The sequence below is a fragment of the Neopsephotus bourkii genome, unplaced genomic scaffold (assembly GCF_033783945.1).
Source record: "Neopsephotus bourkii isolate Nb327-2 ecotype Australia unplaced genomic scaffold, CSIRO-AGI_Nbou_v1 NB_1765, whole genome shotgun sequence".
Classification (NCBI taxonomy): Eukaryota; Metazoa; Chordata; class Aves; order Psittaciformes; family Psittacidae; genus Neopsephotus; species Neopsephotus bourkii.
Window position 1 is genome coordinate 7,479,073 of NW_026902239.1, and position 26,727 is coordinate 7,505,799.

Consider the following 26,727-nt stretch of genomic DNA (forward strand, 5'->3'; position numbering starts at 1 on the left):
CTCCCCTCAAACAGAATGTTGAATCTTTATATTTTGAAGGGCAACATAAAAGCATCAAAGGTGGAGCTTATCTGACAGATGTGGACATCTGCATGTGACCTACTCAACTGCCATGTATGTTGAATGTAGGTCACACGAGTAGAACACAGTCAACCCTTCTAGTCAGTGGAAATAAACGGGCAGTTCTAGATTGTGATCCATTTTTATGTCCTAAAGTGGAAGTCTAACATAGGGCAGAGGATTTTTTTTAAATCTAAAAGTGATTTTTTTTCACAGACTTTCAGTGTTGGATAAAATCATTTGCATGGGTGTAGACATCAAGAAATAAGTAACAGAAATCATATCCTGCATATGTAACTTGTAATATTCTATTTTATATTATTCCTAGCATTGGTTACCAGCAGCTGCAGGACACTATTCATGTATGTGTTTTTATATGTAGTGGAGTGCAGCAATACACGAAGTGTGACACTTAATAAGGGTTAGGTTTCATCTTGCAATATACAAACAACTTTCCATTTCATGTCTTTTCTGGTTGCAAGGTGGAATCCTGGAAACACAATTTAGACAATGGAAGTGCTACCATTTTATTTGAATGTGAATTAGGTGAATGAACTGATGAGACATTTTCTGATCCACATGAAGCCAGTCTGAAAAAAAATTACAGTATGTAACGCTAAGGGAAGGATGAAACTCTCCTATGTTAAAAAAGATACTTCAGAAGTCCTGAAGTGCAGCTGTACTTTTACTGCAGCACTGGCATTGGTTCCAGGGGGATCTCGGGACCTCAGCAGGAATAAATTCATCTACTGCCATTGAAGTCAGGCTGTGAATTTGAATTTGTAAGCTGACCTATTACTACTTCCTCAAGCCAGTACTTCTCTGTGGGTTGCATTTTTACCTGCTGATAATTCACACATCATCAGGAGCATGGGAAGTGAACAATCACCCATCACCTATATAAAATATCCAGTCATGTATTTATATGAAGTATGAAAATCAGTGTGACATATTTTTTTATTTGGGAAAACTTTAAAAAAATAAAATTGCTCTGCAGTGAAGAGTCAAAAGCATATGTTGAACACATGCATATTCAAACCCTGTAAAGCTGCAATGAAGGATGGTACTGCTAAGAAGTTCTCTTTTTAGCAATTTCTTTGTAAAGACAGCTCTAAGCATGAGAACTGTGCGTGATCTTCTTGGTTCCAGGAACTGATTATATTGCGTGTAAAGGAACTGCATGACATCTTCATTTAAATATTTAAACTCTTTGAAAAAGCTGCATTCTGTGGCAAGATAGCCTGATTTTCTGACTGTGGGGAATGCTGCACAAGAAGCTGCGCTAGCAGACCTGAACGGCAGCACGAACAACCTGACCCTCATCAACTGCAAACCATGGGAGTCAAGAGGAATCAAAGTTAAAACACCAAGATTATCTCCGAGAACTGTAGATATTGAAACAAAGAAGCTACTGAAGACAAAGATGTAATGTTGTACCTGGGACTTTCCCAGGAGCTAATGAATGTCTCCAATACAGACTGAGGAGACAAAAGAATGTGTGTTCAAGGAAAATGGAAAGTAATAATGTAGCAGAAAGTGGTAACAGAAAAATGTGCTTGTACATCTGGGTACAAATAAGTTGTTCAAGCAAAGGCGCCTGGACAATAATGTGATTGGTTGAAAAGGCGCATGATCAGTAATGTCATTGGCTGGGAAAAGGGTATGATGTTGCGAAAAGTATCAAAAAGAAACTATCCGACGCTAACAATTACTAATGGATAGGCAAAGGACTATAAAAGCCTGTTAAACTCTCTCAATAAAGGATTTTGGTTGCATCACAACTGGAGTCCATGCCTCCGTTGCCACATCTGACTTTTAATCTCTTTTCTCAATGATATCTCCTTTGTCACATAAACCTACATGCTTTGAATGGTGTATTCTTATCTAGTTGATTACGAACAACCTTACTTTCCAAATAAGCATGTCCATACCTTGTTAAGAGCATGAGTGTTAACCGCAAACTCAGTGATTAGTGATTACTGACTACAAATTGGTTTAGGCAGAAGATACATCAGTGAAAGACAGCAGCGATACTCATGTCAGTTCCCAGCAATAATACATCTGTATTACTGTTTAATCAGAATTGTTTATCTGATCTCACTCTAAATATGGAATAATTTCATCAAAGAAAACTATGCTGGTGTTATGCTGTTGTAACAGGACAAAGTTTGATCCTATTAAGTTGTCAAACATAACAAAGAAAAAAGTGTGTCCAGTGTTAAGCTCCTAAATCCACATCCACATTTGAAGTGCATTATACTAAGGACAGATTTAAGACAGGAATCACTATCTCTGGTGGTTTTATCAGCAATTTAATCACTACTCTCATTTATTAATATAATTTACTTCCTTCTAGCTCGTTTTCCCAGCCTCCTTGCTGAGGTACTTACAAAAGCCTTCTCACTCCCCAGTTGCCTGCTACAAACTTTCTGGGTTTTCCTATTCCTAATCTTCCCCTCTATGAACAAGGCAGGTTCTTCCCCTTCTCCATTTGCAGTAAATATTTCTTTGAGCAGTCCCTGGTGACACTGCACTGGCTACATCTTGTTTCTGCATTCTTCTTTTTATAGCAGCAATGCAGCACGTTATTGTGTGCCTTAATTATGATGTGTTTTAAGATGCTTATCAAAGAAAAAGCAGTTCATATTTTTATTCTTAGAGCACCTAATATGTATTTAGTTTGGGCAAAGGGCTTTGGAAAGCTCTCATTAAAACATGGAATGCTTTATATGCTTTTACTTTTCTTTTTGTTATTTTTAGCTATTCTTTAAAGGCAGTTTTATAAGAAAGTGGGGTATTTGGCATGCAGCCAATTAGCTGAAGTTTTAGAAATGGCCAGGTCCTAAAGACCCTGGTATTTACATGTTTAGTTTTCTTGGTTTAGTTTAAAAGGAGAAGGTTGGGTCCTTCAGAAAAGAATTTTGCATTCTACATAGGCTGTCTGACAATTAACCATAACTGGCAAATTGGCACCAGCTAATAGATATAATTACATATGTTAGTGGCATATTTTCTCATCTCATGCTTAACATAGAATCACAGAATCATAGGGTTAGAAGGGACCTTAAAATTCATCTGGTTTCAACCCCACCTGCACAGGCAGGGACACCTTCCACTAGACCAAGTTGCTCCAAACCCCATCCAACCTGGCCTTGAACACTGCCAGGGACGGGGCAGCCACAGCTTCTCTGGGCAACCTGTGCCAGGGCCTCACCACCCTCATAGTGAAGAATTTCTTCCTAATAGCTAATCTACATTTATTCTCTTTCTGTTTAAAGCCATTACTCTCTATTTTTATTGTAGACCTCCTTTATAGGTACTAAAAAGCTACTATGTACTTCTAAAGTGAGCATGGAAACCAGAGGAGTCTTGTTCATGTATTTATGTGAGAAGTTAGGCCAATTTTTGCCTTTGAACACAGCCTGATTTGTAGAGAGAGTGCTATACCTTTGCATTGGGAGTACTCCAGGGAGACCTTTGCATGGTTCTAAATTTTGCAGTGGTTTTGTGTCCTTGGTTGTGTATGTGTGCCTGTGAGTGGGTACACACAGGTAATTTATCCCTTTGTATTGCTCTTGGTGCATATTGCTAGTCAAGTTGCTGTAGCCATGTTACTAAGCAGGACTGTAGCTGTGTCTTCTCTTTTACCCACTCCCTTTGGAGACAGAGAGTATCTGGGGAGGTGGGGCAGCACCAGCCTCTTTTCTATGTACTGTAAATTCGAAGTCCACATAGTTCAAGATAGACCTGTTCTTTTTTCTTAATTTATACGCAAAGCTTATCTTATATTTAAAAGTCAACTTTTAAACAAATTTTCTTAAAAATCCCCAACAAATTAATGTGAAAGTTTTGATTAAAAGCAATACAAAAAATATTTTAGCCAAAATGTCATTGCCATCTGCCTACAGATAAACCATCTTACAGAAGCCATGGAAGAAGCAGAATTTATTAACTACCCCCAGTTCTTTATGTGAACTTCAAACTAAGGCACCAGTTGAACTTTAGTGGTGTAAGGTGAAAAGGTTCCTCTGTAATGGTTAGTCATGTCAGCCAAGTTTTCCTGTGCTTGTAATGTTGGGACTCTTCTCAAAATTCCATGGTGACATTACCCTTTTTAAAGAAATCGAGGATGTTCTGTTTGGCACTCTTGAGGAAACCACCCTTTCAAGAAGAAACCCACTGGATGAATTTATCTGATTAAGTCAATGACAGCCAGTTATGTCTGGGTATAACCTGTGAACTTTGCACAGTCACCAGCTGTAGGCATCAAGGACTCTGAAAAATGTGTGGTTCATTCACACCTGCACACAGCTTTTCAATTCAGGTGTACAGGTTTAAGTAAGTGAAGGCTCAGAACCTGCATACTCCACAGCACCTCACATGGCACGGTACTGAACAGATGGCATGATCTCTTTACAAACTATTTTAAAAGGAAAAATGAAATGCAATAGAAGCTATCTGTGCTCATGTTGAAGTAGATCCATTCACTTCTGGCACAAAGAGGTTATAATTCAGACAAATCACACATTTCTGTGAATGCAGACAAAAATTATGAACCTGAATAGTGTATATACACTTACAGGTTATGTTACAGTTGCTGTGGAAAAAAACCCCACAGATTTGAATGTTGTGTTACAGATCCTTGCCTACCAATTCAAAACTAATGCCAAGGCAGTAACTCCTATCTCACCAGAGTTTGTGTGGAGGCAGAGGGGGCTGACCCTGCCGAAAAAGCCAACCCAACTCTGCTCTGCTCCAGCTGCCACTGGTTGGTAAAGACCTTGGAGCTAATGGTAGCTGGTTTAAGGCCCAGCAGCTCCAAAGCAGCCCAGTCCCCTGGTGTCCCAGCCTGATGCTATCACCTGCTGTAATTTTTATGACAATAGCTTGTAATTATAAAACCAAACAAATAAATAATGGTGTATGTTAGGTTAAGCCAAGCACTGAATAATGTTGTGATTCAGTGAAATGGACAATCACTCAATGCATTCCTTATCTTTCTTAGAAGATTCTCTTGGAAAATGTATTTGCAACACCACGGTCTCACAAGGCACCTCTAAGGGGGCAGCAATTCCCGTGTGGCATTCAGCTCCTGCACTCCAGGCAACTTGTGTCTGAAACTGCGGCAGCTTTTCTTTAATTCACCGATTCCTTTGCAAGACGTTTAAACTAAACTCCAGCCTGGCCGAAGAACTCTTGGTTTTTAACACCGCATGGTGTGTGGGAGCCCATAGAATGCGAACGATGCCCCCCCTTCGTTGCGGGTTGGGCCGCTGCAGTGTAGGGCAGCGCAAGGCAAGACACGGTAGGGAGCCCGCTCCCGGAAGCCGCAGGGTCCTGCCGGAGTCGTCCGCAAGTCTCTTGGGTGTCCTCCCCGGGTAGGAGGGGCCGGGCCCGGGGCCGGCGGAGGGCGGCAGCGGGCAGCTGGAAGCGCTGCTAGCGGGAGGCTGGGCCGGGCCGGGGCCGGGCTGTCCCGCTCCGCCTCGGCGTCCGCATAGGGGATGCAGCCGCGCTCACCATGAGCTGGCGGTCCGGCTCTCGCGGCGTGGTCCTCACCGCCTACCACCCCAGCGGCGGCGACGGCGGCGACCGCCCCGGCGGGTGAGTGCGGGCGGCAGGTGCGCTCGGTGCCGCGGGCCGTGCCCTGGAGGAGGAGCGGAGCCGGCTTAGCGGCAGGGAGAAGGTGCTTTCTCCAGCCCCGGGGGCTGGTAGGGTTTCTCCGTTTCTGCACGGTGTGCCGCGTCCGCCCACACCGTTTTCCCTTTGGTTTTTTTTTCCTCCCCTTTCTCCAGTAACCGTCGCACGCCGTGGAAACGGCGGGCGTTTTGCTGGGCTGCGGAGTCTCTGAATAGCAGACGCCGGCGGTTGTCAAGGTGTTTGTAGCTGGAAACAGGCCCGCGGCTGCCCGGGTGCGTTGTAGGTGTGAAACCCGAGCGTTTCTGGTCGGTGAAGCGTGCAGGGTTAGCAGGGTGCAGCGACGGGTGCTGCTCCGGGGCTCCGGGTGAGCTGGACCCCAGCGGCTCTAGGGTCAGGTTGGTTGCAGGAGGCAGTGCAGTTTCCTATAACCTGTTTGCATTTTACTGCTTTTTACCTTGCGTTATTAGTCAATTTTTTTTATGTGGTAAGTGGAAGGAAGGTGGAGGTAAGGACACTTCTTAAAGCATTTCTCATTGCGCTTAAAAGGTAAAATTAATAATAGGCAAAGAAGCCAACTTTGCCTGTATGAAGGCTGGGGACCTCCCTAGTGCCTTGCAGTGTGTATTTAATACAGGCAGAAACACCACTGGCTTTACCCTACAATGCCCAGCCTACTGTGACGGGAAGGAGAGTTTTGTCTTTATGGCACATTTGGTCTTGCCTCATCCTTGCTGAAACTGTCAACAAAGGTCCCATTGATAATTATTAATGCTCAGAAGCCAGCTGAAACTGGGAAGGTATTGAAACTGGCACACTGTTTCCATGTGTCTGTAGGAAGGGTGTGTGGGATCAAAGAGATTATACTCTGATTAGAAGATAAAGGGAAGTACAGTGTGTCACACTGGACAAAGGTAACTGATGCACCATGGTATGTCACACCAGGAGTCCAGGGCAAAGGCGAGAAATGAACTGAGAAATACAGCCTGCCCGTGCTTGAACCACAAAGCCGTGCCTCTGTTTTTATTGAGGTACTTCCTTCTCCGTAACTAATGTTGCTTATCCCTGCTCTATTAAGTCTTGATATCATCTTAGCTACATATGTAAGGGATCTAGCTGTTTCCTATTGAATGCAAAATATACGCATTTTTGCAAGAAAACAAAATCCATCACCTTTTCTGTTATTGTTTGTGGAGTATTTACCTCTCATACCTCTCCTCAAACTTTCTATGGAAGGAGATAAAAACCTTGCTTTTTTATCCCTGCTCCTTGGGATGAATTCTAAATAAGGATCTGTGTATCTGTAGACTGCTCTGATCAGTTCTGCCCTTTGAATGCAGGGCTGCCAGGATACATGGCTCTAAGATGCAGTTACTCTTAGCCCCCCGAGGCCCTGGATGCATGAGCACAGTCCTGGTGGCCCCTCTGTGTTCTAGAAACTTGTCTCACGCACTGTTAGGAGTAGTGATCTCATCAGGTTCCTGCTCCCCCGCAGCAGCTTCTGGGGAAGACTCCTGGGTAAACTTGAGACATTGCCATGCAAGTAATGGTGATCCTTCAAGAATTGTTCTGACGTGGGATTAAGGGAGTGTGAGGAGAAATAAATGTGCAAAGCAGCCTTGTTTCCTGAATTGTAGCAAATAATTGTGCAGAACAGGGGATTCCCACAGTTACTTTCCCTGAGTTCCACCACTGGCAGTGTTAAGTCTTCCAGACCATGCACATTTGCCATTTAGCTCATGAAACTAAGACCCAAAAGGACACCTCTCTGGCTTTCTGCTGTGTCACTCTAAATTTGGACCTAAGCCCTATCTCTTCCATTTTCATTAACGAGGATCCTCAACTCCATGGTCCTGATTCATTTGCTCCTTCCTGCCTTGGATCCCTAGTGTTCTCCCCTTTCAGAAATGAGAGAAGTTAGGAATGTCATTTTCGTGGGAAGAGGGAGGGAGGGAACTGACCAGTTGTTATTGTTTTTCCTGTTTAAAACAAGCAGACAAAACTTTTCTGAAACTGTAAAATTTCTGTGGGATTATTTTTTCCATTTTTCTAACTTCTTTGTTCTTTATCAACATTCCCAACGTGTGCAGAGCTGTGTGATAATTGTATCAATAGGGAGAAATAATTTTCTCTGTTATGCTCTTCACATTGTATATCAGTTCTGTGCTCCAGATGCTGCATTTTATTACTGGTGTGAAACTGAGGTGTTTTTTGTTTCCCTTTTAGAAAATAATAAAATAAGAGCAACTCTCAGTATCTAGGTTAGCATCTTTCTGCTAAATTGAAAACTGTGTAATTTTAATGATGATAAGAATATTAGGAAGCCATTATAATCCACTGCCAGCTGTAATAAAGCAGCCCTTTTGTGAGATTAGTAAAGAAACTATGTCAATTTTTTTTTCATAGGCATTCAAAATAGTGCATGTTAGAGTCGCTTTGTCTTTGGAGGGTTAGGGAAGCAGGGCACTGTACATCCTGGAAAAAGCAATACATTGGCTGTGCTCCAAACCAAGTGGCATCCTATGGAAGGGCTGTACTTCCTAACCATTCATTTTTTTCCTTCAGGCATATGAGAAGTCTTACTTCATAAGACTTAGGGTTCTTCTGATTGTTGAGTGACTTTTCTATTCTTTTTTAGTCCTTTACAGGCACAATGAGCCTGTGAAATACTTCCCTTAGGAAAGGCTTACCTCACCACTGGTTCACTAGGGTACAGTCTAGAATGGCCTTGGTGTGATTACTTCCAAGTTTGACAATATAAGAATATTTCCTTGACAGTGGCAATGCAAAGAATAGCATCAGAGCTGTTATCTTGGCCATATTTTACATTTTTTACATATTTACCTTGGCCATATTTTACTTTAAAGTAATGCTTAAAAGAATATCTTTGTATAGTGTCGATAACGACTGTGGGTGATTTCTGTGGTATACCTAAGTATTTATGTAAGAACTTCCTTAGGGAAATCAAAGGCAGATTACTCAGTGTCATATTCAGTTTTAACAGCTCTCTTTTCCGTGTTACTTCAGTTTTCTCACATCCCAGCTTTAACCCATTAGATCCACTAATGCATTGTTAGCTGTCCTGATACTTGCATTTTGGTGTCATCTCCTTTTCTTTACTACGCCCATGTACAAGCTTTTAAGCATTTTTTTTTCTTGTTTTTCCCATTTGCTGTTACATGCACTGTGGAAAGTAACAGGGAATCAGGTTGCATTCCAAGACCTGTTTTGAATGACTGCTTGTAAGCAGTTCACCCTCTTGCACTTTAAATCCATGCCCTTAAATGTAGACTTCCAGTGCCATGTAGGATCCTTGCTGGGGAATTTTACCCCATCTGCTGTGGCAGAAAGGACTGCCAGGTCCTGTGTCATGTTTGCCAGTTATATGTAGGCGTTTCAGATAACAACAGTCTTCTCATGTGGCTGTGTGGGCTGACCCTCAAGCAATCAAATGCCATCCAGAGAGTCCTCTACAGAACTATTTCTGTTCTGTAGAGTGAGTGAATGTGTTTGTCTATGTATATATCTGTATCTGTATGTATATGAATGTGCATATATATGTAAAAAACCTTTTAAAATGTGATTCTAAGGCTAAGACCAAGCCTGTGCTATTCGATGGATGTGGAATAGGATATAGCAAAACTACAAGTGAATGCATACAGAATGTATGCAGATCTAACTGCATGTATATATGCCAATGCATGAGGCAAATAAGCTTCAGAGCGTTTTCAGGAACCAAACCTCAAATGCAAACTGAGTAATAGACAAATAATTTTAAATGTGGTGGCCACTGGAGATTTGACTTTGCTTTTCTCTCCATCCCTTTGTCCTATCTGTGATGCTGCCACAGCCTCCCTGTTTCCAGTGAGTCACTGTGGTTGATCACCAGCAGCCAGCACTTTTGCTGCCACATTATCTGTACTTCTTTAAATTAGATCTGAAGACCAGTTTGAGTTTTGAAGCTTTGCAAGCCAGTGCTTGTTTAACATTATATGGTTCTGAGTGGTGTATGAATCTTCCTATTGCTAATGACTTAAGAAGGACTTCAGCATTCCATAGATTGTAGGACACAGCTCTTTCTCCTCAGAGGTCATGCAGTTATATGTATCCTCCCTATTTGCCCTATTTAAAGCTTGTGTTTAGTTTCTTGGTACTCGCAAAACGAGAATTATGAGTTGAGTTTCCCTGAGATGGACCTAAATCCCAGAGCAGTTCTGGAAAGTGCTGTAACCCTCACCTACTGTAAGGGAGAAGATTGCCACCACCTCAGGTCTCCCCTTTCAAGTGACATCCGCTAGCCAAGGCATGCAGTCCCCGAGCTTTACCATCCTGCTTTGTTACTGAATCCACATGGCTTTGGGAGGTGCCAGCTTGGATCTGTGAGGCAGTGAGACTGGGGGTCTTAGTTGGGTTTTGTTGTAGAGTAATGCCCTCTTTTGTGGGTTATTGTTTAAATCTGCATAAAGAAAAAAAAATATATGTTTTTGTAAAAATGGGCTTTACTAACTTCATAGTGGTAGCATCTGTGTTTACTGTGGGATGGGTGACAAGTGAGAGGGGCATAAAATACTTAGCGTTTTCTACAGGCAGCTGCAGTCTAAATCGCTCACACTCTGTTTGATCTCCCTGAGAAACAAAACACATGATAGATGTCTTACGAGCTTGGAAAAATGACAAAGATTTCTGCTATGAATTGCCCACAATATGAGTTTTTCAAACATTGACCGAAACAGACAAATCACACATACAAGAAGAGTTTATTCTTTCCGAACCAGAATAATCTGCCTTCTTCACTGTTCAAGTATTTGCTTAACTTAATCTGAAGATTTAATAGTTTGCATCTTAAGCCAGGAAGAAAACTAATAGTAAAGGCCTTTTTTTTTCAAGGGCAGTTTACATCTCTGTTCTCTCAGAGAGAAAAGCTCTCATTCCCTTCCCCCTCTTATCCCACCAGTGACTCAGTCTTGGAACTGAAATCCAGTATGAAGGGCTAAAGTACTGTGGGGGATACATGTAAAGTTCAGTGTACAAGCAGCAAAGTCACAAGCTAATTACTCAGCACTGACTCTAGTTGTTGCAGCCTTTTGCAATTTCATTTGCAATCTGCTAGTACAGCACAGGTTTCAGGTTCTCCATATAATTACAGCATTTGTTGTTCGTAGTCCTTGTAACCTGTCTTTTGTGATGCCAGTGTGGATGGCTCAGTACCTTGCATGTGTTGCTTTGCAGAAGCAAAGCAAAAGTCTGACTTTGCTTTTTTCATACGGCTGACTATGAAAGCTTAGCAATCTTTTTATCTGCTAAGTTTACAGGCCCCGCATGAGCACAAGCTTTGCCTAAATGCATTAGAAAAATCTTTTCCTGCCTTGCATTTGTCTGCTAGAGTGTTTATTGTCTGATTACCTACCAACATTTTCTGAGCTGACAGGCAACAATGCTGCTTTATTTAGAATTGCTTTTGCATCTTTTGTACTTAATGCATGTACAAATATGTGATATACTGCATAATAATGTGTTAACGCACATTAACACATAATAAGTTAGTAACTTAATGTGTTGCTTAGTAACTGGTGTATTAGTCCCAGTAAGTTGATCTACTGACAGGAAGACATGGTATCCCAACTTTTCCTGCTTCCTTGATTCCAGATTCCTGCTTCATGGAGTTCCCTCTTTCCCCCGTTTGCACCTTATTTATTCTTTGAATTTATTTTGCTTCTGTCTTTGGTTCTAGCTATGTCTTTCCAATAGATTAAAAAGCCCTCCTAGTGCCTGTTACCTATTGTCAAGTTGTTGCCCAATTTTATCTTGGTAGACCGAACAAATAATTCTCTGTGAATCCCTCTGTTTCTTCAGTATGAAAATCCTTTTTGTGATACTTTAGCATTTTCAGCATTCTGATTTACACTCGTGAGTGTCACCTACACAGGTAAAATCACTTTGTTGCTGCTAATTACCACCTTAGCCAATTGTTCATACTGCACTCATGCCATCTCGTTGTTGTTATTATAAGTATCCTGGTGGAACTCATGAGTTGCTTGTACTTTCTGAGCCCTAGACCTGTTCAAGCTCTTCTTTTTGAGTGCAGTCTTCATTGTGAGGACGTGGTCACTGTTTCTTGCACTTAGACATCCATTTACCATCTGTCAGTATGATAGAACAACATCATTTCAACAAGTTCAGTTCACTGGGTGACCTAGCTTATTCTACGTTGTGAATGTAAATTTGATTGAATGCCTTTCACTGTCAGTGAAAACAGTCTATTTGGTTCTACTTTGTGTCAGGCCCTTAAATAGATTTAGAACGAGAATAACTGTGCTGAATCAGTGGAGCTACATAGCAAAAAAGAGGAAAACCAGGGCCCTCTGTATGTAGGCTTTCTCTTTTATTTTAATGACAGGGAATGAGATGTCATGCTTGTCTAGCTATAAGGAATGTGAAGGATAAAGGCCTTTTGAACATTTTAATTACAGGCTTTCCCTTTTTTGCTTGAGTGTGTACAAATCTAGATGATACAGAGCAACATACAATGTGTTACTAGATGTGCTGTTATAAGCAACTAGACTTCTATGCAAAACTGTAATGTAACTGAACTTCCAATGAGCAAAGTGCTAGAGGAGCCGTCTAAATCTGAACTCCAGCATATGCTCCAAGAGTGGCATCAATTGAGTATTTTTTAATAGTTTCTCTAAGTTCTTTTTCTTTGAAGAGCAGAAAATTTGAACTTGTTTTCAAATAAGACTAATGGAATTTTCAGTCTGGTGGTACTGGCACTCAATTAAAAAGTGTTGTAATCTATTGTTATTGCCAGTATTTTACTCTTGTTTTGTAACTGTTACTAGTGAGGCTGGAGTTGAAAGCTGTAAGGTTTTAAAAGGATACTCATACATGTTTTGGTAACATTTGCAGAGTTAGCAACTTTCTCTGTTAGTGCTCTTTTACTGAGTTCACATCTTCATTCAGACTACTACAGCTGAGCAGAGGCCGTATTTACAGTAAGTGATATAGCAAGGTTCCTGCTGTGTGTGGTGTTGCAGATTCTTGTTACATGTGTGTCAGTGATTGCCACTCCAGCCTCCTCAGTAAATCAGTTTGGCCAGGGGAAGAAAAATTCCCCATTTGTAAGTTTTGAGTACTTCCAATGTGCCAATGGCCCGTTTGTGAGGGGCACTGGTTTTGCAATGAACCTGCCTCTGCCTTGGTAGTATGATCTCAATAAGCATGTTCAGGAAGGGAATTTAAATATTTATAACCAAATGAATAGGGAGAAATAAGTAGGGGGTTTGGTTTTTAGTATTGGGATGTATAAGAAACAAATTAATTTAGCTCTGAAGTACAATTCTAGCCATCATTTTCTGAGTTATATTTTTGGGGGCACCCCAAACAGTGTATGGGATGAGCACTCAAGCAATTTACCCCTCTGCACTCCTAAAAAAGCTGAAGCTACGAACTTGTTATTTGGTCATTGTCTTGTACCAGCTCTCCTGTATTACAGCAGAATAAAAAGTGTGCACAAAACCAGTTGCTTATTGGTTACCTTCCCGTGAGGATAAGCTGCTCATTATTCTCCCTTCTTCTGTGACTCTGTTCCCTGCCCTTCCTGCTACAGCATCCCAATCCTGTTAGCCTAGAAATGCTTTCATAAGAAAGCCAGAGATTTTATCTGTCATATTTCTGCAATATCTTTCTGTCCTGGGGAGGCTTCTTAGGCCAAAAGGTGACAATAAAAATGTGTTAGGCCTTTGCAGGGCCCCAGTATTGTTGGAGGACTTAAAATGGTTTGGGGTGAAGTATTTGAAGAGGAGCAATTGTGCATGTTCTTAGCATGCTTAGAAATATGGTTGAGGATACACCACACATGAGAAAGCAACAAAGTAAGAATAATGTTATCTCCAGCAAATAAATAAATACCTTATCGCGCATACTTGGTACCAAACTGTAGCACAACAGTTGGCATGTTTTGCTTGATTTAGCATTAGTAGAAATCTTCAATTTACCACTCCTCCAACTACCTCTTCTTCCTGTCCAGGAGTCCACAAATCACCCAGACAGCTTTTACTGTAGCTTAAGAAAGTCAGATATTTTTATTTCACTTTCCTACTTGAAAACCAGGAAAATACTTAAGAGGGTGTGTGAGAATTGTTCAGTCAATGTAAAGTACATTTTTCAATTGTTATTATTTTTAGTCAGTTGACTGGTTTTAGCTAATTTCTGTGCAATTACCAGAGTAGTAGTTGGTGGGACTTCAGGCCACTGATGAAATACAATTTCTAGCAGAAATTCTCTGACTTTAATAAAATAGAACAGTAAGGTCCACGAGTATGCTATATCCAGAAGTAACAGGGAGCTTCGCCCCTTGTTTAAGGGAGTGCAAAGTTAGACTTTAGCTGTACAAATAAAGCAAAAAGCTCTTGTAGGCTTGCAGTGGTCCAAGGAGTCATATAATAATTGTGGTTATAGCTGTAGCTACAAGTCTGTGATCCCAGATACGAAGCAATATGCTTGGAGTGGTAACTAGAAGCCTCAGCTACTGAATATCAAGAAAACCCTGGTAGGTGCTGTCATACACAGAGCTGTAACTCACTGGCTGGGCACAGCAGGGGACCACAGGAGAGCCAGTAGAAGATGCTTGCTCTCTCAACAATTGCTAAGAGGATGATAGAACTAACAACTCCATAGTGTAGCTTCTGGAGCCTCACAAAGGCCTGATTGCCTTTGTCACAACCAGATAAGGGAACATTAGTAATGGTGTTATCATTGTGGGAATAGTCTAGCCCATTGTCATAACCCATTCAGGGGATAGACTTTCATGTTCTACTAAACTCATTCTGGTGGCTTGGCTGTCATCTTCTCCTGAGAAGCCTGTATTTCAGGTGGACTTGAGGAATATATTCTTGATGTGTTGAAAGTATTATCTCAAGAAAGAGATGCCACAGTATTCCATTTAAGTTTTTCTTTCATCTCAGAGTGCCTCCAAAGCTTGTCCTGATCCAGCAGTGACTGTACCTCAGGTACAGGTCATGGCTGTTCTAGGCTGAGATAAGTGGAGGCGAAAAAGAGTGGGGAACACTGAAAGTAGAGTTTGCTTCCATCTTTCATCTACACCTTCCTAATATTTTTCTTGCCCTGGCATTGGCTTTTACGAGCTGATTGAAGTAGGCTGATCTGGATTTAAAAAAAATAAAAATAATTCAACTCAAACCAATATTTTTTGCAACTGTTGTTTTCAGACAGATTGGTTCCTTAGCCTAGCTCAGCCAGTGACTATCAGTGATTGTGCTGGCACAAGGGAAGTGATGGAAACCCACAGGAAAGAAGGATTTGACAGAACCCTCTGGCAGCAGCCTGCATCTGTGCTAGCATAATGGGGCTGCTATTTGACAAGATAACTCATTTTTATGAGTCCTGGGACTGGCTATGGCCATATCCTGTGAGAGGCTCGTCTGATATAATTGAACTCTATTGGTTCACATTAGATATTTAATGGCTTAACTTTGCAGTGACAAGTTGTCAGTCAGTTCAGGTACAGTTTGTCCTTTAGTAGCTACTCTGAAGCTTGCGTAAGCTTCATCTCTGGCTCATTTAGTCCTGGCTCATACCATTCAGTGATTTAGTCATGTGCATGGACTCTAACCTGCAAAAGGCAGGCTGCAATGTGAGAACAGATCATTGGAATCGAGGTGCATTGTGCAGCGGAGAACACCTGCACTGCTTTTACAGAGCTGTGGATAACCTGCCTGCCCCTCATCATCTGCATGTGATATCCTGCAGCCTGCCTCACCAGAAGAAACAAAAGCTGAGCTTGAATTCCCACACACTGTAATGAGGTAAATTAAAGTGCAGTTTCTAAATTATGGTTAGTTGTCAGTTGATAAGCTCTTGAAAGCTTACTGATTTGTGCCTAGCTTAAACACACCTTTCTTTGCTCTGAACTTTGCACCAGGGAGATTGCTTTCATTTTGTAGTGCCCAAGGTAATAAGTGCATCAAAACAGTATCGGGAATAAGTATAATCAGAGTAGCTCATATGATTTCATATAGGAAACACAACCTAACTTTTAATTACTGTAATGTTTCCTGTTTTAAGGATAAAAAAAGACTAAAACATTAAATATGTAAGATGTTATAAAAATATAAGTAACTGAAAATACTATGTACTAATTAAAATGTCCATGCGTCTGACCACTGACCCAAATTCTGCCTGCCTTCTCCTTCAGAAAAGAGTACTTACAGTGTGACACTTGTTCTCCTTTGAGTTCTTCTAAGAAAAAGACTGTATTTGTTTGAATTTCTTATTGTGGATGGTACATACAAGAGCAAACTGAAATGTGATCTTTTTTTCTCATAGTAAGTCAGAGTTGCTTATGAAAGTTTATGGGAAATTTTATGAGCTTCATGCTGTGGAAGGTGGTATTTGGCACTTTGTACTTCAAATCAGGAAATACCTTGCAAAGATGCATGGTATTAAAACCTGTGTGATGTGTCACAGTGTTTTGGTTTTTGGGCCTTGCCTGAGCATTTGAAGTGATTGTTTAAGCAAGTTTTGTCATCGTGTATTAGGGCGTGTAAGGGAGACATTTGCTTACGTGTTTTTGCTCACTGTCCATTTGCTGAATAGCTTAATATAGATTTCACTAAACACAGACCTCAGTATAGGTTGTTGTAATTTCTCTTAATTTTCAATATATGTATATATTTAATCTCTGACATTCAGATTAGGTGTAAATTCAGGGTTTGTTCTATGCTTTTGAAAGTGTTGCTAAGTGAGATCCAGTTAGTAGAGTTAGCAGCTAGCAGTTAAACTGGGTTGAAAAATGCATCTGGAGCCAGACTCTTGGTTGGTATGTCTGCACAGGGCCATGCTAGTGAGAAGGCAGGGGATGGGACAGGATGGGATGGGATGGAGTGGGTTGTCAAAGCACTCAGCGTAAGCAACCTTATATGACAGTCTTTTCAAACTCTTCAAGTTGTGTATTGTTAATTTAAGCTTGTGCGTAAAATTTTGTAGGAGACTGAAGCCAGGGTCTTGCCTATCTCTTAGCAAGGTGTTCTCTCCCAAGTGCATGCCGGGATTTCTGCTGGGAAACAGATTACTGGGCTGTGCTGAGTGGTAGCTGTCCTGGGGCACATGTCTACTGCAGTGTGCAGTAAAGGTATTTCTTCAAGAAGGTTGTCTTGCATAAGTCACCAGTAGGAGATACTGTTCTTACTAAACAGAAGAACCAAGGTCATATCTGCATATGCTGACTTGGTTGTTTTGGTTTGGTTTGGGTTTTTTTCCCCTTCCTCTTCATTTTATTTTCAGCATTCCTCATAGGTAAGGCTGTAGATAATTTTAGTGCCTGTACATGCGAACATTTTTTACATGGGTGTATTAATAAATGCCTTTATTTTTTTTTACAATGTATACTGAGTTGTGTAATTTTGTGTACAACTATAAATGTAATTCAGTTTGCTGGCTAGGAACACTTGAAGTTTTCAGCTAGCAGTGTTGCTCTAGGCAACAATTTTTGATACAAAACCCCTTTTATTGCCTTGCTATAAATTTCTTTGTGCAATTCTTTTTTCCTTTGATTAAGACTAGAAGTTCTTCTATGTATGGATTTCTTTCCTTCCATTCTGTAATCCTTATGCAAGTATATGTGGTTGTACAGTAATACATGGTCTGGATTTGATCTTTGTTTTCTATGGAGTGATGTTTTCATCGCATCTGAGCACAGATGTAATTTTTTAGGTATGCATATTAACCTCTTCCTTAGGATTGGTCTTATCTTCCTTTCATTTTGTTTTATTCAACTTGCAAATAAGCATTGGGAAGAAAAAGCTTTCTGTTAGAGTATGCAACATCATTTGTTAATAACTATCTATGAAGTGATGGGGAACTCTTAGAGTAGTGTAGGACTGCTGAAAACCAAAAAAACACCCATTCATAAGAATACTTGGGAAGCTGGAAATCTAGAAAGGAAAAGTAACTGGACAATTTCTCATTTTACACACCATTGTTCCAATAATTATAAAGGCCATTCATCTGTCACTTTCATGCGAAACTTCGAAGGTGACTTATTCAAGTAAGTTATTCCATTACACCACCACACTGTTGACATGAGAAAATAATCTCAGTTTCTATTTAACTTGACATTATCTTACCTTTGTAAGACTTTGGAATTGCTGAACGTGTTTAGTATTTATCTTTAAATTTTTATTTTTTATTTTATTATGTTAGATGCTTTGTTATTTTAGATGCATTCCCCATTTTTGAAACAGTATATTCTTTATATCATTACTGAAGTATTTTCTGTCTGGTTTTAAGCACTTTTACTCAGTTGTAGTTTTAATTATAGCAAGATTCTTCTGAAAACTGATAAAGTTTATCTGAGTAAAAATGTTAGTATGAAGTTATATTTTTTTGCCCTAAGGTAGAAAATTAAAGCGGTTCAGGGAGATGTATCCTAAAAGTATAAGATGTTTTTGCAAGTAGAAGCAATACTTTTGCAGCTTATAGTAAGCAGTGAAGAAATTGCAGTATTTAAAGCTTTGATTTTCATCGTTAACTGTTAATTTGGTTCTGTACCTTGTTCTCAGGTAGCCAGAGATGATCCTTTGTCCCATTTCAAGCTGCTGCTGTCACAAGAAGCCATTGCTAGTACTTGAAACGAGGAAATTACTTAAAAGAACTCCTTAAGTGCCATGTCATCTTCAAGAGAAGGACATTAATTTATTGTTCTGTAAGCTGCCTTGTGGCTGGCCTCACTAGCTCTGCAGGTGCAGAGTATGTGTTTCCCACGAAGCCTTGATCCTGATCCAGAATACATTGTATTCCCTTACTGAAAGTTTTCCACCAGGATGGTCTGTCAAACAGTAGCTTGGCAATTTTACCTTGGGAAGTCTGCCGTCACCTTGGTGATTTTCAAGTTCAGTGAGTCCATGTGCCATCATCCAGTCTGCTCCCAGCTGGTTGCCATCTGAGAAAGGTGGGGGAGTACTACTGCAGTGAGAGGTCATGGGGCAGTCAGCTGTGCCACGCTGCTAAGAGGACATCCCTTTCCATTTAGTTCCTTAAGGAGGAAGCTTGTGACCATACAAGCAGAAGAGGGTGTTGCTTTGTCTTTTTCAGTTATCAAGGATCCCTCATGCTGCAGGTTTTGCTTCTCAGAAGCACCTGCTTTACATGGCTGTCACCAAGTTGTTGCTGCTGTGCAAGTCGGAGTTTGTCTTCTCATTACCTGTCTGAATGAGCTCTCCACAATGCTGAGGAAATTGTTATAGTGAGGGAGATGTGAGCAAGATCTCTTGCATGTTGCTTCTGCTAGATACACCAAGGTCTGCCTGCCCAGATTCTCTGGCGTGATAGTGGCTGGCATGTCCAGTTGTGGCAGGCTCATGTGTGGTAACTTCTAGACAGATGTGACTCCCTACACTCTGGTTCCCTTAAAGGATGTCTAGCATCCTTTCCTAATAACCTCTAGGATTAAATGGGATTAAGGAAAAAACAACAAGGGCCATTCCAAGTCCTTTGTACAGTCCTGGAAATCCAAGTCTTCTGCCATGTCAAGTTGAATGAGTAATGCAAGGGAAAAAACAGTGGCATTGTTATGGTTGTTTCTTTGTGTTGTGTTTTTTTTTTTTTTGGGGGGCTTTTTTTTTTTTTTTTTTGTCTTTTTTTGTTGGAGGTGGCTTAATTACTTGGAAGGTGACTGTGTTACTTTGAATGTCTGCTGGTGACCCTGTGGAAAAAAGCCTGGCTGTTGGTTAGGGCTGCAGTGCTGAGGTGATGTGGATGCCCTTTCCGTTGTTGTAGACCCATCACTGTTTCTGAAAAAGGAATTATTCTCTGCTGCGGCCACACAGAGTGGTGATGCACACTGAGCTAGTGGGGTGCTTCAGTCATGCATCTCCTTGGCTCTGCTCAGTGTTATCACACAGTCTTCTGAGAGTTCTGGTAGCTGGAGTTTTCCCAAGTAATCTCTCCTAGTAAAGAGAGAGAGCTTTCACCTTCCTTGGTATCGGACTTTGTGCACAATAGGCTTGACTGCTTATGCTGCCTTTGGATGGGTCTACCTGTAAGATAGGGAGATCCCAGGGTCTGGCACATGGTTGGGGTGTGGCTTTAGACTGCTCCAAGAAGGTGCTGAAAGGGCAATGCTTGCCTTTTGAGTTACTGTAAAGGGTGGGGTGACCTTGAGGTGTCCCCCTTGGGGGCATCCCTCTGGGGCGCTTGAGGTTGCACTGGTGTGAATCCTGTGTGAACAGAGAAGGAATTGGAGCTGAATAGTGTTACTGTGGCACTCTTGGGGAAGAGGCAGCTTCAGTGTATGACGTCTTTGTGTAAAACAATAGTGGTAATAATTGGTAATAAAAAGTCATATGCACACACACACACACACACACACACACATATATATATATATATAGAGAGAGAGAGAGAGAATATCTTTCTAACTGATTTACTTTCAAGGGAAGTATCAGGAAACAGTGAAAAAGGGAAAATGAGGTCAGTTGCCTAGAGGACACATAGTCAATGAAAATATCTGTAAATTCCTCATGGCACCTTCCTGACTTTCAAAGAGGAAGGAGACCTGAGCACCTCCACTGAAAACACCCAACAAGGGTAGCAGAAGCTGTAAAGCATGCACACTGGTTCTGAGTTTTTGAGAACTGATAAAACAGTATAGTTCAGGCATACAGGCATTTGTCTGTCTTTGAAAGTCTCCTTTTCATCTTCATGTTAAAACATGTTTTAAATTTTCTGTTACAGACTTTCTTCTTCCCTTGCTATTGCTCTGTTGACTTACATTGTAGGTTTTACACCCTTTTGATGTTGACAGTTGTATGATTCCGTTTCTGTGTCAATCTGTCAGCACTAGTATAGTCTTTGTAAATGTAAGGCTTTGTCCAGGTATGTTCTTTTGGTGGGGGAATTATTCTTTATGATCTGAAAGAGAATTGGCTACTGAATTAATATTTATTGTATCAAAAGAAACTTTTAAGATTTCCAATGTGCATTTTTAATGCAGAAAATGTTAAGAAGGCTTTTACTTTAACACCTCTGGTAGGAAGGGGCTGAAATGTATCGCTTTGCCTGAGCTCAAAGGATGTATTTGTAAACTGACTCAAGCCCAGAGATGTTCAGTCCCTTCAGTGCCTCCCCAGCACTGTTGGTGTGTGCCAATTCCTTAATTTTTAGGGTGCATTAGGGAGTGAGTCAGACCTGGAAAGCCAGCAGGGTTTTGCCCTGAGTCTCAAGGTGACATGAGGGCTGGGGACGGGACAGAGTGGTTGGACAGTGCAGTTTGGGAGCTGTGAGTGAAGGAGGTTGGATGAGGCCTTGGGTGATATGGTTTAGTGCGAGGTGTCCCTGCCCATGGCAGGGCAGTTGGAACTTGATGATCCTAAGGTCGTTTCCAACCCTAACTATTCTATGATTCTGTGCCCTGCAGCTTCTGCTCTGTTGCCTCACACTTTTTTCCCTGTTGTCTAGAAATGTCTCTGCTCTGTGCACCCAGGCCAGGCTCATTCAGGCTCTTTCTTTCCTCCGTTCCCTTTCCCTCACATTGCAGGCATGGGTCACTCTCATGATGTTTTCAAGTCAATTAAAATGGAGTTTTCATATGTGACTTAATATTGCATGCAGTAAATGTGGTTTGTTTTTTTTTTCCCCTGTGTACATATGATACTGTATAAAAACATATGGTGTTCATTTGTAGAAGATGTGTCTCATAATGAGAAGTACAGATGTCTAGCATGGGGAGCTTGGGCCTGTAACAAAAAATCACAGATAGTAATACTCAAGATTGCATAACATTGCTCTTGTTCTTCTGTACACAGTGTGTGTACATATGGCAAATGAAATAAGAGTTTTTATTTATAGAAGCATCTGCATATGGATTGTGCCTTATTTCAGTTTTAATGGTTATATGCGAAGCATTGTATTTCATCTTCCTTGATTATTATTTGGGTCTGTAATCATAGCTACTTAGTGTTAGAACTAAGTGCTATTTTTACTCTGTTTACACAAAGGAATACATCTAAAGTTGAGTTAGGGATTTAACCTTTAGATATATGGGGGAAGTTAAAAGAGTATAATGTCATTTTTACTTGCATTTTTTGCTGGCAGTTAACCCTCCACTGAAGTGTTTCGTTTGGGAATGCTGGGTGAGAGTTACATCTAATATTAGGGATGCAGTCATTTTAAAAAGACAAATTGATGTTGCTTTATATAACTGATTGACATCTTCCAAAACAGAAAGATACCTTTTTAGAACAATAATCATGGAGAACGTTATCAGCTAAAAAACCAGAGTTGGTACCTCTATGTTCATTTAGAAACTGGTATCTCTCATGTTCTTACAATGGTGGTAAAGAAAGGTGTGTTGGTTAGGAAGGAAAACAAATAATTTTGCTAAATAATTTCTGTTAAGAATTAGGATCTAAATAATTTATAAATCTAAAAAATGACACTGGGTTTTTTGTTTGTTTGGGTTTTTTGTTGTTTTTCTTTTGCTACCAGTATTTAGTATACAAATCCCAGAGTTCTTGCAGTCCCTGCCTATATCCTCTTTTTGATGAGTGTAATTTAAAGTTGGTAAGAGCACTTTTGGTTTTCTGTTTCCATAATAGTGAAAACAATTTTTTTTTCTCCTTTTACTAGCAGCACGTTTTCTTTTCAGCTGCAGAGCAACCAGTGACTCTCAGCCTTCCTTTTCTGACCAGTCTTGAATGCTTCCTCTTGCCACCTTAAAATATGATGCTAGTCTTCCATGACTGTGTTAAGTTTTGATGATCTCTCTGTCCATTTACCCACATGCAAGAGAGATGGCTTACACCAAAAAAGATTCAGATCTAAGAGTGAAGAACAAAAAAAATGTAATGCTGTTAGCTGAAATGAGAAAGAAGGATTATGTGTAAAATCGTGATCAACTAAACAAGATACATACAGGATAGGTTTTTTAGAGTTTCTTTTTCATTTTGAACAGTTCTTATAAAATGACTGTTATCTAATTTGCATGTTTTGTTTACTTTTCCTTATTTTCCAGTGTTTGTTTATTTTCTTGTGTTCCCCCTATTGTTTGGTTTGTGTTATGTTTGTATTTGGCTTTCTTCTCTGCTGGAACAAACCCAAACCTCTTCTAAATCCTTACCGTTGAAGTTTTGGTTTTGTATTCAAGCCCTGATGCTCAGAACTTGTGGCCAGGTAGGAGGTAGCACAATAGTGAGCACTATGGTAGACTCGCTTCCAAACTTGCACATGTATGGAGGTGTATACTCAGATTGGTAGCTCTACATCTGTATACTTAATTTGGAAGCAAAGGGACATACCTATGCATACAAGCATCAGTAAATCTTTGCAGAGAGCTGCCAATGTTCAGGAAACAGAGGTGGTAGTGAAGGGGGAGAAGGAAAGTGAGAATCTGTAGTCCCAAGTTGCTTCCTTCTTGCTTGGTTGTCTACTGACCATGGCTTTAATAGTTGCCCTTGAAGATAAAAAGTAAGAATTGTGACTGGCTGCCCTTTTCAATCTCTTTTCTTTTGCTGAGGCCACAGTGGATTTTTCTGCTGCCCTTAGTGCAGTGGGTCTGCAGGGAAGGGATAGGAAGGGAACAGCTGGATCTGGGTAGACCTGCACTGTCCTCTGCCGCTGCCATGGCATGCTCTGCCTGGCTCCTACTAGAGGAGCTCCTCAAAGCAGGTTCGCCTCATGTCTGGAGGCATGTGGCATTGTTGTGTTAGCTGCTCTAAGAGCAGGTGAAATCCCAGCGGCCGCTTTTGAAGCTGGTTTCAAACACCTTCCTCATGCTGAGCCTGAACTAAATCCAGATGGTCCATCCCGTGCAGTGTACTTGAGGCCTTCCTGTCCCCTATCCACTTGCCTTTGAGGATACTCCTTAAAAGCACCTTCTCTGTTGTTTTGTTTCTGAACAGACCTGTAGCCCTCAGTATTCCTGAGTGCTGGCCCGCCTTGTGTGTGCTGCTGTCCTCAGCCCTTCCTGCTTCCTCCTCGCTCTCTCTCATCCAGCATCTGTGAGAGCACCTTTATCTACTTTGTCTTAGTGGGTTTTTTGTTGGTGGTTTGTTTGGACAATGAAAAGTTTGTTTATAAAATATCTTCGGACTCCTGAATGGATTTCCTTACCTGCTGTTAGGGAATGCTCATATGAATTCATTTATGACTTATTCTGAATACAAGGACGAGACTATAATAAATTGACTCTGCATGTCTGCCAGTTTCATTCAGGCATAAACAGAATAACTGAATTGTGCTATAGGCCATGCCTTTGCAAGTAGCAGGGTTATAGGTCTATCTAATAGGTCCTTCAGCATAGTAAGAGCTAATGCTTTTAGAGAGCCTAATTGCTTTTAAAGGCACACAAGTGACTCCAGTATCATTTCATGGTTGTAACTGTACTTTACTACTAGATGGTCGTGGTATTTGCCAGGATAGCTCAAACTGGGCTTTGTTGCTATGCTTTTTTTTTTTTTTTCCCACTGTGATAAGAAAAATAAATTATTTAAAAGTTTCCTCCCTGTGCCTCTCAATAATGGAATTACAAATACTGTATCTATTTCACTTCCTGGTTTATTCTCTTTGATATTTGTGGAGCCTGAAGTAATCTTACACAGACTTTATTCTCTTGTTTGTGAGAAGATTAGTTCCAGTGTTTCTCTTAGAAGATTAGAGGAAAAGTGTACTTTTGAAATGTGCATGATGTGTTTGGGTATTTTCCCAAGAAGCAGCATGAGAGTTGTTACAGGCAACATATTTTGCATACTATTTTTTTTTATTGATATGAATTGTAAAGAATGAAAAGAATCAAAGCAGCAGAGGAAAATGTCTGTGTCCATATGAAGCCAGGTGATGTAGAAGACATTTGGAAGGAATGAGAAAGGTAGATGAACTGATAAAGGGTCAGAGCCAAAAATGTGACAAAGGAGATTTGAGTGAAGCCATTCCTTTCCTCATTTTCCTACCTGTGGGCAGTTAAACTAGAGCTTTAAACACAATTAAGGTCATATGTAAGGGAAATATACTGAGTGTTGTGTTTGGAGACTGACTTCTATTTTAATTCAGCAGGTCTTGAGGCTCTGTAAACACTTCCAGCTCTTTCAAAAGTCAGTGTGCGTTGCAAGCCTACTTCTGATGTGGTACCACTTGTGGGATTGTACATATACGGGTCATGCAGGTTCCCTTGTCCCCTTTTTTTTCCCCTCTGGTGGATGTTGCACTCCCAGGAATAGCTGTTTCTCTTTCTAAAATGTATGCTTTTCAGCCAGAATGTCTGGGTATGGGGAAAAAGTGAAAGAAAAAGAATGTGTTTTCAAAGCCTTTGAGAGTTTTCATTCAAGTTGTACGAGAATTAAAATGTCAGAATGGCAGGACTTGAGACAATTTAGTCTACTTCATTTTATCAATGCAGAAATAAAACCAAAGGTGATTTATTCTGATACTGCCTCTCAGTTTATCCAGTTGTGATAATTTTATTGCAAGTCTGATAATAGAAAAATCTGATGTTCTATTTAAAGCTCCAAATCTGCATCTGTGACTCTCACCTTTCACTAAAGTAAGCAAGCAGGGTTCTGTATTTTATGGTTGTAGAATAAAACTGAAAGCAAGCACTGAGTTGAACAGCTCAGACACTGGAACACAGCAGTCCCTGACAAAACAAGGAAACACAACTGGTGCAGTCATTTTGTGGGAGACAGACTTCATGGCTGCAGCTGTCAATCCAGAATTCTTTCTTGCTTTGTGTGGAGTAGAACAACATCATATTTATTCTAAACCGACCTGGGATGGCATATCAAGTATCTGTTGTTTTTTTTTGCAGATGTTCAAAAGTATGTATGTTACAGTTCTAACACCTTTTTTGATAATAAAACATCTCACATCGTCAGTCATACACAGGGGCCAGTTATCTGCACCATCATTTTAGATAGGGTGTGTATGTGTATCAGTTTACCACAATTATAATTTATCTGTTTGGAAGTAGAAAATAGGTAGAGTTTAAATGACTGAAGGAAATGTCAAGGAATACTTCTTAGAAGTGATCTTATATTTCAGATAGATTAAGTTTTGGCATCGTATCTGGAATCTCCCCTTGCTGGTGCAGTGGATTAGAATATTAAGTGTAATAGTCTGTGTCATTGCCAGTTTCCTTCCTGTTTTCTTCAGTAACAGCTTGGGGTAATAGAGGATGTGGCTGGAAGCAGTTCAGTGTGTGTGTATATACTTTTTAGACTTACAGTCTGGCAGCCTTATCTTTGGCCTGTTTTGCATTTATTATTTATGGAGGGGTTTAAAATGCCAGTTTATGGGGTTTTCTGGTGTTTTGTTTTGCGGATTTTTTTTTCTTTTTTGGTTTGTTTTGTTGTCTTTCGCATTATTTTTTTTTCCTTGTTGTGACTCTTCAGAGCAGTTTTGAGCAGGTATTAACAGCAGCTGATGGTTATTACAAACAAATCCTGAGACCCGATTCACTTTACTCAGCCTTTTTTATGCTTATTTAGAAAATGAGTACTGTTCCATACCCTCTTTGCAGTCACTTTTTTCTCTGCCTTTGGAAGGAGAACAGACCTTTGCCTTAGTTCCTACTTCTCTGGCTTTCTTTAGAGCTTAAGGGGGATTTGTGCAAGTTTGATTGCAATTGACATTCAGAATATCTCATAAGGTCACAGAGCAGCCAAAATAAAACTCTTTTAACTTGGGAGAGGAGGAGTGATAAGTGTCAGTTCACCAGAAATACTGGAAATTATGTTGATTTGTTGCTGTTATCTTTGCATGTCCTGTATGACTCTGTTGGAGAGACTGAGTTGCAGGAAAGTTTCAGTCATGGAAAAAATAAATGATAGAAAAGGTAGAAAGGAAAGGATGCAGTTGTTGCAACAGATGACAAAATTTAGGAGCTAGAATGAAAAGCAGAAGTGCAAGCACAGGCTAAGGTTTCTCTAATGCCTTCTACAAGTTATGAAGCACTTTTAAAGGGTTAAGAAATATTTTTGCTTGTTCTGGACACCGTATGTACGGACTTGGGTCTTGGTCATACTG

At 40.5% G+C, this 26,727-nt stretch overlaps 1 protein-coding gene across 4 annotated transcripts in view; it reads left to right on the forward strand.

The window, feature by feature from the left end:
- Positions 1–26,727, forward strand: part of ARHGAP18 (Rho GTPase activating protein 18) — a 93,928-nt gene that overhangs the window by 21,234 nt on the left and 45,967 nt on the right. For 3 of the 4 annotated variants that reach the window (XM_061378353.1, XM_061378354.1, XM_061378359.1), the window contains exon 1: positions 5,517–5,661. The exons of the other annotated variant lie outside the window; for it this stretch is intronic. In XM_061378353.1, coding sequence (XP_061234337.1) covers positions 5,579–5,661 — 83 coding nt within the window. In that variant the 5' untranslated portion in view covers positions 5,517–5,578. Of the gene's footprint in view, positions 1–5,516; positions 5,662–26,727 lie in introns of those variants that run through there. 4 annotated transcript variants of the gene reach the window in all.